We start from the raw sequence: 14,200 nt of genomic DNA, 5'->3' as shown, positions 1-14,200 counted from the left end.
TCCCTTCTTTTGTCCATTGTTTGTGACTTAGATTAGATATATTCTTTCAAAATGTAAGTCAACATAAAACTTAATAATTTGATCTTTATAGCCTTATAGGGTCTAATATAATTCTTGTTTGAGGAATTTAATTCAATCTTATTAGATATCAAATTGATTTGTAGTTGAAAGACTACAATGAATAGGCACATTAATCAAGAAATAAAGAATAGTTCTTGGTTTGAATCCCATTAAAATTGGGAATAATTTGCATTGATTCTTACCTAGGAGTATATGGAATGTTGTTCTAATTATTCCCTCTTTTGTGGTTTTGATGACATTTTTAGGTTACCTTTTTCCCTCTCCCTCCTCTTTATGCTTTTCTTGTTGTAGTTCTTTCCTTCATTTAAATTTCGGTTCAAAGTATAATTCAACTATTCAAGACATGCACTCTCGATCAAGAGATTTGAAGTTTGAATCTCCACTCCGCTGGTTGAACTTCATAAAAGAAAAAAAAAATTATTATTTCAATAATTATTTTCTCCATTTTCTAGTATTTTTGTAAAAAAATATTTGTTATAAGTTTAAATGAACTAGGGCACCCTAAAGTTATAAAATATTGGGAAAAAAAATTGAGAGAATTTTTTGAAAAAAAATATACAAAAACAATAAACACATAATAAATCGTAATTAAATTTCATTAAATGAAATATTAGGTCGAAATTAAAAATAGTAATCACTATAACATATTTTAGATATACATTTTATGCATTAAGGACATCATGTCCCTTTGTCCCTTGTAGTAAATGAAAAATGATTATAGACCATCACAAATAATATTCTCATTGATAATTTTTTATAAAAAAAATCACAAATATTATTTAAGAATATAAGGAACAATTTTACATATCAAATAGGTTATTGACGATCTCGACTCATAGGACAAAATTATCAAAACATTAATCATCGAGCTTCATAATTAAAAAAATGTAAATGAATAGTTTGATTAAAGTTGTAGCTTGAAATTTTCATGGGAAGGCCAAAACTTTATATTCCAGCTTTCTATTTATGTAATATTTCAATTCTAGAATTTTAAGGGCAAATTAGGGGGAAAAACTATATAATATATATATATATTATATATATATATATATATATATATATATATATATATATATTCATACGGGATATTTAAATATTATTTTGATCATGGTATTTTTGGCTTTTTTTTTTATTTTTTTTTATTTTCATCGATATATCTTTAAAACGTTCACTTTGGTGTCTGTACTTTAAATTTTTTGTTTTTCATTTATTTTTTAACACCTTCAAAACGTTTATTTTAGTTCATGTTTTTTTTAAAAAAAAAATGGCCATTTTAGTTCTTAACTTTCATTTTTTAATTTTAGTATGACACTTCATTCACTAAATTTCTTAAAATGTAATTAATAACGATTCATTCCTTCAAATTGGAAATTAGATCTATCATCCCGTAGTTTTTTATACTAACAAAAGAATCAAAATCAAAGTGTGAGAAAAATCGACAAAAATGAGAAAGAAATTATAAACATCAAAATATATTTAAACAAAGTGAATAATTAGAAGTAGTCTAAGTTGCACCTATCTTTATACTTTTCATTTCTTTTATTTACACTTTTTTATTAAAAAAAAACATTTAAAAAATTATGTTACGATACTATTTCATTGGGTGTTGGTCGGACTACATAAAGAGATGAGTGCATATGGACTGCATCTAAATTTTCTCCTTTGAACAAAATAAGAAAAAAGGAGGGAAATTTATGTGATTGGAGAGATTCGTGGTCCGAGGAGCACAGACGAGAAAAAGTGAACAGTACTTTGCCAGGTCAGCACTCCCATGAGGATAGATCCCCATGAATGAAATCACTATGTTCCCTCACTCCCCACGGACGCTCACACCCAATCCCCATACACTTCTCCATTCACAACCCGCCACGTATCACAAATTCCCTGAACACACGTATCGCCTCCTCATACGGTGAACAAGGAGAAAATGAAAATATAAATAATTGACTGAGAGAAGTTGCACTAAAGTTAGTGTGGGGCTTTGGCCTTTTGGTCTTTGGGTATGAGGAAAAGAAAAAAAAAAAGTCCAAAACTGAAGAAGAAAGAGAATTTTAAAAAAAAAAAAAAAAAAAAGATTCACAGAATTATATTTCTCTCTCTTCTCCTAACATTCTTTCTTTTTCTATACAAAATCCCTCTTTCTCTGCTCAAGTCCAAATTCCCAAAAGTAAAGAAAGAAAAAAAATCATTAAATTATTATTTTTTTTTTAAAAAAAAAAAGAAAAAAAAAACATCTTCCTTCTTCTTCTCTCTCAGTCAGTTCAGTGACTGAACTTGAACTGGGGGAGGCCCAAAAGTTTTGGGGATTTTTTATTTTTTTAAAATGAAAATTTACTGTTTGATATGAAAAAAAGAAGAAAAAATGAAATGAAAATGGATGGGTTGGTACTTTTTGGTGTGTAATTGAAGCTGTGATTGTTTTAAAAATTGAGTAGAGAGTGGCAGCACAGCAATTGTGGCCAACGCCAAATCATTGCTTTCTCTTACTTTTGTCTCCAAAAATCTTTCTGCTTATATTATTTCACTTTCATACTTGGTTTCCATTCCCATTTTTTCCTCTTCCGAAAGCAAAAATCATTAGGGTTTTCTTTTGGGTTTTGCTCTGATCATCCTGTTTTGATTTGGGTCGCTGCCGGAGTGAAATTGCCGGAATGTGATGGGGGAATGATTCGATGAGTTTTCTTCTACTGTGGCTTCATTTTAATGGGGTGTGTTTTTGGGCGAGAGGTATCTGAGAATCCCGTCCAGAAAGAGGAGGAGGAGGAGGAGGAGGGGGGGAGGAGACAGAAGGCGGAGGAGGAAATTAGGGTTTCTGTGAAACCGGAGGTTACTCAGGTTCAGCCTAATAATAATAATGCTCGCAATGGGGGAACTAGGAAGGAGGTTGAAGATGATAGAGGTTCAAGGCAGAGAAGTGAGCGGCGGCGAAGGCCAAATCCGAGATCGAGTAATCCGCCGAAACATGTGCATGGCGAGCAAGTCGCCGCCGGATGGCCTTCTTGGCTCTCCGCTGTCGCCGGTGAGGCTATCAATGGATGGATTCCTCGCCGTGCTGACTCTTTCGAGAAGCTTGATAAAGTATCTTTTCTCCTCTCTTTCTCTTCTATGAACTGAATTTTGACTGTTTAGAGTTTGAATTCTAGTTGAAATTATGGAAATTAAAGGCCAGAATTGTTGGGGAAGAAGTAGGTTATTCTCCGTTGGCTATTTTCATCGATGTTTATTCTTCCTAAATATGACAATTTCTCTCTTTCAAATCACCATGTTTGAATTATGGATCATTTTTTTCCCTCTTTCCTTCTATGAACAAGACTGGAATTTACCAAAGTTATATATAATGTTGTTGAACAGATTGGGCAAGGGACGTATAGTAATGTGTACAAAGCAAGGGACACATTGACAGGGAAGATTGTGGCTCTAAAGAAGGTTCGTTTCGACAATTTGGAGCCTGAGAGTGTAAGATTTATGGCTCGAGAAATTCTCATCCTGCGACGTCTGGATCATCCCAATGTTGTAAAACTCGAAGGTTTGGTGACATCCCGGATGTCGTGTAGTTTATATCTTGTATTTGAATACATGGAGCACGATTTGGCTGGACTTGCTGCGAGCCCCACAATCAAGTTTACAGAACCGCAGGTGTGAAGATACTATGTTGTTTGATTTCTTTATGAGATCTGGCATGTTCTTTTGGATGCATTAGTATTTAGTTCTAATTCTTCAAATGGATCTAGCAGGTTAAATGTTACATGAACCAATTGTTATCAGGGCTTGAACATTGTCACAACCGTTATGTGCTGCATCGTGATATAAAGGGATCGAATCTTCTGATTGGTAACGATGGGATCCTTAAGATAGCTGATTTTGGATTGGCTTCCGTCTTTGATCCCAACCACAAGCAGCCAATGACAAGTAGGGTGGTTACTCTATGGTATCGACCTCCTGAACTTCTTCTTGGAGCTACTGATTATGGTGTTGGTGTAGACCTTTGGAGTGCTGGCTGCATTTTAGCAGAGCTGTTAGCTGGAAAGCCTATCATGCCCGGTCGCACGGAGGTAAAGCTCTTAACTAGTCCATATTTCTTTCTGCCTTCAGTTCATCAAATGGGGGCTTTGATCTTGTATAAGTCCATATCTCTTAGATCTCATCACTTCTGTCACGATTGAGCATATTCAGTTTAGTAGTTGCTAGCTATTATCGTTTGACCCTTTCTCAGGTCGAGCAGCTACATAAGATATTCAAGTTATGTGGCTCTCCTACAGAGGAATACTGGAAAAAGTCAAGGTTGCCACATGCAACCATATTCAAGCCTCAACATTCATACAAGAGATGCATAACAGAGACATTTAAAGACTTCCCACCATCTTCTCTGCCACTAATCGAGACACTTCTTGCAATCGACCCAGCTGAACGCTTGACCGCCACTGCTGCTTTACATAGTGAAGTGAGTTCATACATTAGCTGTAGCATACACAAACTGCATCATTTTTTAACTTCAGTTTTATGTACAGTACCGTCTACTGCCTCGTTTTTTTTTCTTGTCCCTACTTTGTTACTCTTCTAAATCTCGGCATGTTAGGTATTATATAGCAATCACTTTCTTTTAAGTTTTAACTTTCATAGGTAAGCTAAAAACTAGTTTAATTTTCCAAAAATTTATCTAGAAGCAAGCCATAGCCAACATTCATTGCAAAAGCCGGATCTCTTTCTTTGATGAGGGGAAGGTAGTAGGTACTTAGAATTGTTCGGAAAATAGGTCAAGCAGATCTTATGAAGCTTCTTTGAAATGGAAAGAAAAGAAGGAATAATTGAATCTTGATCTGAGTAGTTGTTTGCTGTGCTTGTAAGACATTCTTGGTTGAAATAAAGAAAGGTTAAATTACAAGTTTAGCCTGAAGTTCATATACGTGTCAAATAGGTTATTGGATTTTAGAAAGATTTTAGTAAGTTTTGAACTTTAAATTTTCTGTCTAATAGGTCTATAAACTTTAAAAAGTGTCTAGTAAGTTCCTAAATTTTCAATTCTTTTAATCTAACAAGTCCTTGAACTTTCAGTTTCGTGTCTAATAAGTCATTGACCTCTTTCACATTTAAAAAAAATTGTGAGCTTGTTATTGCAAACAAAATTGAAAGTTTATTGATATATTAGACACATATTTCAATTTTCTTCGTGTAATAGTATTTGTTAGTTTTAAAAGAGTTGAATGTGTCATTGATCTATTAGATATAAAATTAAAAATTCAAGGACATATTTGACATTTATCATTTTAGACCTATTAGACACAAACATAAAAGTATGTGGACCAAATTTGACCACAAAGAAATTTTGAGCCAAGTTTAGATTGGTCAAAAGAACAATCTGCGCTGTGAACCTTTGGATCAAAACAGAGGTATGTGCAAAATAGATTCTCTTCCACATAGGAATCTTTTGGCCATGCAAGCTTGATCTTGCTGTAGATTGAGAGATGGCATCTTGCTCCATGGCTAATAGTTTTCACCATTAGATCTACGCCTCATGATTGCAGAGTAGAGTTTTTTACCCTGTTATTCTTCATTGACGCATATTCCCGTGCCCGTCCCTCGAGCAAGAGAAAGAAAAGCACTTTTTACTTTAGGTCTTGTTTAGTAACCATTTTGTTTTTATTTTTTATTTTTGAAAATTAAGTTATTTTCTCTCAATTTCTTACCATGATTTGCATCTTTTTTAAGTAGAGAGTTGAACTCTTAGCCAAATTCCAAAAATTAATAATAATAATAATAATAACTATTTTTAAAAAAAATTTCAAGATTTGCCTTGGTTTTTTAAAATATTGGTAAGAATTAGATAATAAGACAAGAAATTTAGAGGTGGAATGAGTGTTTATAGACTTAATTTTCAAAAAGTAGAAACAAAAAATCAAATGGTTACCAAATGTAGTATTACAGATCCTTCTATTTTTGGTGTACTTGTAGTGACATTTTGTTGACTTTCTCCTACTCCGCAGTTTTTCACTACCAAGCCATATGCTTGTGAGCCTTCCAGCCTCCCCAAGTATCCTCCAAGCAAGGAAATGGATGCAAAACTCCGGGATGAAGAAGCAAGAAGGTCGATGATGGATTAAGACTCGACTTCTTATTTCTGGAAACAAGAATTAATAAATATTAGGATAACCTGTGGATAAATCGAGCAATTAATTGTCTTATTTTTCTGACTTTGAGCTGTGTGAATGCAGGCTAAGAGCTGCTGGCAGAAGCAATGTAGAAGGGGTGAAGAAATCACGAGCACGTGATCGAGCTGTTCGTGCAATTCCTGCTCCAGAAGCCAATGCTGAGCTTCAAGCCAATCTCGATGTATGACTTATAGTTGGTTTCTCCCCATCTCTCACCGGACACACACAATTAACTGTACTTAGTACCCCATATTTGTCTTGAAAAATCTGAGATCCATATGATTGATTTGATTTTCTTTGTTTGTTAATGAAATTGGTGCTCTCTACAGAGGCGGCGTCTCATAACACACGCAAATGCGAAGAGCAAGAGTGAAAAATTTCCTCCTCCACATCAAGATGGAGCACTTGGCTACCCTCTAGGATCTTCGCATCACATTGATCCAATCTACGATCCCCCCGACGTTCCATTTAGCACAATGAATTTCTCATATCCAAAAGCAAACATTCACACATGGTCTGGTCCTTTGATGGATCCAGCTGCTGTTGGTGCTCCTAGGAGGAAAAAACACACAGCAGGCGACGGGCATTCATCAAAATCATCTAAAGACTTACGAAAAGATAAAAATTCTGTTCGGATCTAGTTCACAAAAATCAGTTTCGATGATCGCAAATGAGCTTCGGATAGCTTTAAGTGATCTTCATCCATCATCTCTAAGGTCAAAACTCGGGAAATTCAATTGAATTCTACGGAAGAGGTAAAGAGTATATCATTTCTCATTTTTAATTTTCAGTTTTCTATATTTTTGTAAGATCAGATGCTTCGCTGGTTTGTATATTTTTTTTCTTTCTTTCTTTCTTTTCTTTTACCCATTCTCATATTCTCTTCACTGTGTTATAAAACTAGCCTACTGAAATATCAATAAATTTGTCTTTGGAAATCCTTTTAGTGATCCTTTGAATTCCATTGCTTCATTGGATCTGAAGGCTTTTCAGATTCAATTAAATTTCTGCTCTCTTTCATCATTTAGTTGATAGATTAACTTTCTCAAATTTCCAGTGAATTTGGATGTGAAAATCTGAGTTTGGTCGTTGATTTAACATACCCATACATTGCTTGATTGTTTGTGTTACCATTTGAATATTGAAGCTGGAGATTGAAGTGTGTGGTCATTACCTTTGATCAGTTGAGTTATGTTCTAATCGACAATTTGTGATATAAGACGAGATCTAAAATTATATACAAATTGTATATTTAACTTTAATCGTGTCACCATAGCAAGCGGAAACTACATACACTTAATTGTTATAGCTCAATAAAACCACCCTTAAATTTTTTATTTTTAAAGAAGTTGTGAACATCACACCCCTATTTGTACTTAATATACATGCATATTCAAATTTCATTAGGATTATTTTACCTTTTTCTATATCTTAACAAGTTTGCTGTTTTTCCACCTATCAATCCCAATTGACCCTTTCTTAATCATCATCATCATCATCATCATTATGAGTTAAATCCCCATTGAATCATCGTATAATTTATGAATATGCCGAGGTGTTATATTATATATAGAGGTCGTTTGTTTGCGGGCATCCTCGATTTTCATGAAGTGGGTATCTGGTTGTTTTGCGTTTTGTGAGATGTCCCAACATTTAAAGATTCCCAAGCATCCTAACATACACGAACGAAGCGCATCTGGAGAGTTTTGGATGTCCTCCTAAAACATGGGTTTTCCAGATTTCATGTTGAGAGCATTCTCAATTTACTTTTTTGTTATTCATTTTTTTTTATTTTATATATATATATATAATAAATAGTGTCAACCATGTATATCATATATTTTTAGTTATATCATAATTCTTATTATTTTTTAGTGATATATTCAAATTTAACTTTAAATTAATATTTATTTTATAAAAAATCTTAAATTATTTACCTAGTATTTTGTTGAGAAAAATAACATATAAAAATAATATAAATTGTATTAAGTTTAAAAGAATTTCAAATTAATAAAAACAAATATGTTATATAAGTTCAAATTATATCAAATTAATTATAAAGTAATAAATAGTTGTAAAGACATTCTTAAAACTTTATGTAAATTTAAGACATTTTCAAGTAGAAATCCTACTAAACAATCACAATTATCAAAATATTTTTAGATATTGTAAAAATATTCCTACAAACAAACGTGGTAATCTAAAAATATCGAACATCTATAACTCCTAATATATATAATTCCGAGCATCTAAGATTCTGGTTATCTACGTTCCAAAAAACAAAAGGTCCCATAGTGCATGTAAATTAGTTGTGTTGGGACAAGTTTCTGTTATTGGTTATTGTTCACTTAGTCTTTCTATAATTATAATACAAACGAGGGCAAATTACAAAAACCACCCTGAAATATGGTGGTAGTTGTAATTATACCTCAAACTTTCAATTATAAAAATTGGTCTCTAATCTTTTATAAGTGTGTTAAAATTGTGCCCTCAAGCTTACAATAATCTTGAACTCACAAACTTACAATAATTGTAGAAATTGGACCCACAAATGATAAACATCAGGCTAAACACATATAAATGTTATAATATATACAATTATGTAAGTTTGAAAGTCTAATTTGACCCAATTTTAATATTTATATAATTTTGAGAGTTCATTTTTTTAAATTAAAAATTAAAGGATATAGTTACAACTACCACTATACTTTAAAGTTAGTTTTTACAATTTGACCAACAAATAATATTATATTTTACTCGATAAAAATGGATTCAAAATAGAAAACAGCTTGGAAACGGTGCTTGATTGGATACATACGCCTGATAATCATTCCAACAAAATCATTTTATTTAAAAAAATCATCAAGTAGATTTGCTTTCTTAACTACAATTATACTTTATGCTCGAGTTGACAACAAAATCATTTCATTATAATTTCTCAAAAATGAAAACAGAAATTTATTTATAGTAGTCTTTCCCACCTGAAGTATTGTTATTATCTTGAGTCTATTATTATTTGCAGTAATAAAAATTTCATCCTGAAATTAATATGAACACTGAAGAACAATTTGATACAATTATTATTAAGTTTAACGTTTGCTTTGCCACTAAAGAGAGAATCATTTTCTAATTTCTAGTTGAGTTAATCCGTTTTAATCTTAATGTTTTTCAAACTAAATTAAATTTCAAACTTGTCCATGCAAAATTAAAACATCCCTTTCCAGAAAGAATGAATAATAACATAAAAATAAAAATTTAAATGGTCTTCAACGCCAACTTGAACATCACACTAGTCAAGGATAAGGTCAATAAATATATATATATATATATATCAAAACCTAACACCAAAAACTATAAACACTACTTTCATCTATTGATTTTTAAATTTTGATCAATTTTGAAAACTAAAAACAATCCGCTTCTAAAAAGAATACAAATTTCAAAAACCAAAGACCAAATTCAGTGTTATAAGAATGGCGTGCCTCTAAATCTGCATCAACCATTGACGATTCCTTGGCCCTCACCATCATCACTAACAAAGGGGGTGGACGTCATCGAGGCAGAATCAAATGAACTCAAACACAATTAAAGATAAAAGATAAAAAAATAATAAATAATAAATCAAGCACCTAAAAGTATATAAATTATTATATAGGAATGGGGCCTCTTGGTGCATCATCGGATCATTCACAAAAGAGTTAATATATACATCAAAGAAAATAAATATTCAATGTGTACTGTAGACACAAAAAGTTACCAAAAATTGGAGATATGAGCTGTGAAATTCAAAGCCTGGCTTCCAATTAAGCCCCCACGTCTTCTTTCCGATTCAATTCAAGGGTCTCTCATGACACCATTAATTGCTAGACCCATTCATGTCCACTCAATAGCTCTTGTTGTAAGACAGAAAATCTCACTGACTGCACTAACATGATCCTGTTGATTCATTCAAGGAATCAGAATAATGACCATCAAATGTCCCAAAAGGTTAAAAATATAATTGTTTTTTTTTAAAAAAAAAAAAAAAAAAAAAAAAAAGAAAGCTCAAATTTTAAGTTTGTGTAAAACCTGATCAGTAGAGATGTCTCATTCACAGGCGATCTTTGTGTCAAAGCTACTGAGGCAGATGGCAAAAGCTTGAAACGCTGAGATTGGATATCTGTAGTCCATCGTAAATATATCCTTTCCTACTTTTCCAAATTGAAGGATGATCTTCTCGTGTTCAGGTCCGGCAAGTCCATTTTCAGGTGAAGCAACTAACTGAAAGTTTTTCACTGAAGCAATTGTCACTCGCCCATGGAAGTTCAAACACCAACATTGGAGCTGTTCGTGCCACCGAGGCGCCTTGTTCCTAAGCACTAGAACTCCATCTTTCTGATTAGTTGAAGATCCCGATGGTTGATTGTCCGTGTGATTCGACTTTGACCAGGAAAATCTCAATGATGGAAGAAAGTCTATACGACTCGGCGAGAATTCAGTCTGTATTGGAGCCACCCCTCCTGGCTCGATTGCAGAGGCAGGAATAGCATCCATTACACAGTGCATTCTCCTTGGACCCCTGCAAGTAATACAAACCATATTAGCCTCTCAACAAGGCAAAAAAGCGGATTAGTGCGTATCTCGCTCATTCAGCACAAAGTACTACACATACAATGACGATCATTCTCTTATTGGAAGGATTTATTTATTTACTTATGCTTTCGTCATTATCAATAATACAACTCATCGCGTTCTGGAGGGGGTGTGTCACCTCCCGATACGTACCTTGAACCCAAGACGTTCAACTCATATGAGATGTGAGCCACAGGGTAGTTGCCGGCAGGAACTCTAGGCGACACTTGTTTCAGGCCCACAAGCCTAGAGGAACGACTTTTTGAAATCTTGGCTCCCGCATGAGGTGGCTGTCCATCAAAGATTGTGAACTTTGTTCCTAAAAAATTAGATCTTTAAAAGAAAAATAAATTAATATTTGAGTTAATATAAAAGCAAAAAAAAAAAAAAAAAAAAAAAGAACTGTACAGTCAACATCAAACACCTCCTGGAGCCCTACCTTAATTTTCCAACAAAGGTGCCACTTGCCTTGGACATGTCATCAGCATGCAGAGATATTATATAATCAGTGCAGGTGGCCCGTCGACACTTACGGGCAGCAAGAAGAAACTTTCCATCGTCAGCAAGTGCTGTCGCCAAAACCAAAGGCCAAAAATGAGCGACTTTATATATGCTCCCATTCCCCTTTTTCCCCCATAAAAGATCATTGTATATAATCAATAAAAATTAAAAAGGGGGTCATTATCCTTGGAAGATACAAAAGTAGCGACTAGCAAAGAAAAATCTCCTGATTAACTTTTTAAAATAATCTAGCAATTAATCGAATTAACCGCCGAAAGAATAAAGAAGGATAGTGTCAAACAACTTGCTCTAGTGACGGAAGCTTACCACTAGTCAAACTAAGGTAAAGGCAATAAGTTTGTGCGGATCGATTCCGTTTTATGAAGCAATGAAGAAGCAAATCCCTTGGACCAGGCTGCCAAGCCCAAAAAAAACATCAAGATAAGAAGGAATGTTGTGACGCACAAACTAAAATCAATTCAAATGGTAAAAGTATTGAAAATATTTACAAGATAATAGTAAAATTTTAGAACTATTAATGATAGAAACTTATAGAAGCATCTATCATTGATGGTTTTAAAATTTTGTTATATTTTGTAAATATTTTAGTTCATTTTTCTATATTTAAAAACAGCCCCTAATAATATCTCAATAATAATTAAATAATTCTTTTAGTAGTTATAGACAAATTATTCTTCCCAAAAATTAATAAACAATAAATAAGTATGTAAATTTGTGAATAGATATATATGTACGGAAGTATAGCATCATAAATTCCAGAAAGGAAATTCAAGTAGCCCAAGTATTTAATTTCTTCACCGGAAATTGGAACTGCAATAATGTACAACCTTATGAGACACTCAACCAGTTGTACCTGTATATAGAAATGAATACTAGAAAAAATAGTGAATAGCACTCTCAAAAAGTAGAAGCCAATAATTAGAGTGGACCTAAAGTATTGCAGCTAAACGTGGTCCCTAAAAAGGTAGGAATACCTATTGTTGGCAATTTTCCAAATGTTAAAATGACAAATTTGTGGAACTGGAAATATATGAGATGTTGCAAATGCCACCACTAAATCAGACCCAACTCATACTAGAGTTGAATTTTCATAAACTCACCTTATCTCCATAAGCAAATGTTATTACAGAATTATGCTGCTTATGGCTTATATACGAATTAATATACAAATTTGATATCCTCAGATAAAAATATGCACGCGGATTTCTTTATCCCAAAAAGTGAATGAATATATATATTTAAAAAAAATAATAAAAAGGGGTGCACGCTAGTTCTCTTTATATCATTAAAGAACACTTCCCAGTCCCAATCAATTCCAGCTAAACCTAAACCTAATAGAGTTTAAATACCAATAAAAGAAAGGAACTATTAATTAAATTGTTCATCTTCATCCCAAATCTTGAACTAGAAGAGTCGTTTCTAATTCTTGGAATAAGTTAACCTAGATTACACTCCACAAATATGCCCTACAGGAAAAGATAAACAGGACAACAGTTTATGTGAATCTAAAAAAGGAAAACCATAGAAGACGACTGCTAATAATGGACAATCTGAATCAACAGCCTAAGCGAAAAATAGGCCCGCTGAATTTCGGGAACAACAAAAACACAGTAGATTGAAGAGGCTTGATTAGATAATATGATTAAAACACAAAAACGAGAAATACATTTAGAAATTAGAACATAAAATCGAAAATCAACGCAATAGAATAGAGAAAAAGGAATTAAACCTGCTTGACGGAAATAGGAAACGTCAATCTGGCGGAAACCTCAGGAGTTTTAACAATCTCCTTAGTAATCCGTCTCCAACTCCGGCAAACTCCAGCGCAAGCCACTACGGTCTTCCGCGGAGGCCAAGCATTCTCAGAGCTCTCGATTCTAACCAAAACCTCTCTCAACAACTCCTGAGGCATGTAAGCCCAACAGCTCTGGGCCAAAGCGTCGCCGAGTTCGGGCGTGGATCCATCCTGAACGACGCGGCGGGACCTGGATCTCATTTCCTGAATTATACTCTTCAAAGACATGGAAAGTGAAGAGAGAGTGAGGATTTGTGAAGAAGATGGGGGAAATGAGAGGAATCTTGGAGAGGAAATTGAAGAGAACTTCCGGGAAAGGGAATGGGATATGGAAGAAGAAGAAGAAGAAGACGGCGTTGGTTTGGAAATTGGAGAAGGTAAGAATGGAGTTTTGAGGATTGTGATATGCAATGAAATGTGTGTACTGAAAGCCGAATTTTTGCCTTCCCTCACCACTGCTTTCTACTCTCTCACATTTCATAATTGTCTTTTCAATTTTTCTTTTTTTTTTTTTTAATAATTATTAGTGTATTTTCTTTTTTTTTTTCTTCCTTAAAAAAAAAAAAATCTATTACAGTCTATTACATTGGAGGAAATTTTACTCTTTTTTTTCTTTCTTATATTTGAAAACAAACCTAAACAAGGGTTTTGTGTTGAGGCCTAATAATTTAGACTAATTTGGTAACCATTTTGGTTTTTTACAATTAAGTCGGTAGACACTATAAGCACATCCAAATTTCTTCCTTTATTATCTATTTTCACCTATAGTTTAAAAAATCAAGTCAAATTTTAAGAATTAAAAGAAAGTAGCTTTCAAAAAGTTGTTTTTGTTTTTTGAATTTGGCTAAGAATTCAGCCATTGTAGTTAAGAAATATGTAAATCATTGTAAGAAACGTGGATAAAATCGCCTTAATTTTCAAAAATAAAAACAAAAAATCAAATGGTTACCAAATAGAGTCTTAGTCTCTACATTCTAAATTCTAAGTTTTGTATTTTCAAATTTGTAACTATTTACTCTATATACTTTATGATTGTCAAGAATAT

General features: G+C 33.2%; 2 protein-coding genes across 2 annotated transcripts; one reads left to right on the top strand and one right to left on the bottom strand.

Moving 5' to 3' along the window:
• Positions 1 to 2,158: 2,158 nt before the first annotated feature.
• On the top strand, positions 2,159 to 7,177 carry LOC120075218 (probable serine/threonine-protein kinase At1g54610). The gene is made up of 7 exons (XM_039028432.1): positions 2,159 to 3,159; positions 3,433 to 3,717; positions 3,816 to 4,133; positions 4,295 to 4,522; positions 6,063 to 6,163; positions 6,291 to 6,408; positions 6,557 to 7,177. The coding sequence occupies exons 1-7, from the start codon at positions 2,785 to 2,787 to the stop codon at positions 6,866 to 6,868; spliced, it is 1,737 nt and encodes a 578-aa protein (XP_038884360.1). The 5' UTR covers positions 2,159 to 2,784; the 3' UTR covers positions 6,869 to 7,177.
• A 2,635-nt stretch (positions 7,178 to 9,812) lies between these two features.
• Positions 9,813 to 13,626, bottom strand: LOC120075229 (tubby-like F-box protein 3). The gene is made up of 6 exons (XM_039028441.1): positions 13,090 to 13,626; positions 11,667 to 11,754; positions 11,278 to 11,407; positions 10,992 to 11,171; positions 10,296 to 10,785; positions 9,813 to 10,163 (listed from the first exon to the last, which is right to left on the bottom strand). Exons 1-5 carry the CDS (start codon positions 13,381 to 13,383, stop codon positions 10,314 to 10,316), a joined length of 1,164 nt encoding a protein of 387 aa, XP_038884369.1. The 5' UTR covers positions 13,384 to 13,626; the 3' UTR covers positions 9,813 to 10,163; positions 10,296 to 10,313.
• Between the last annotated feature and the right edge of the window lie 574 nt (positions 13,627 to 14,200).

Source organism: Benincasa hispida, chromosome 1, assembly GCF_009727055.1.
Source record: "Benincasa hispida cultivar B227 chromosome 1, ASM972705v1, whole genome shotgun sequence".
Taxonomy (NCBI): domain Eukaryota; kingdom Viridiplantae; phylum Streptophyta; class Magnoliopsida; order Cucurbitales; family Cucurbitaceae; genus Benincasa; species Benincasa hispida.
The sequence above is the reverse complement of the archived record's forward strand: the minus strand, read 5'-3'. Positions and strand labels throughout refer to the sequence as shown.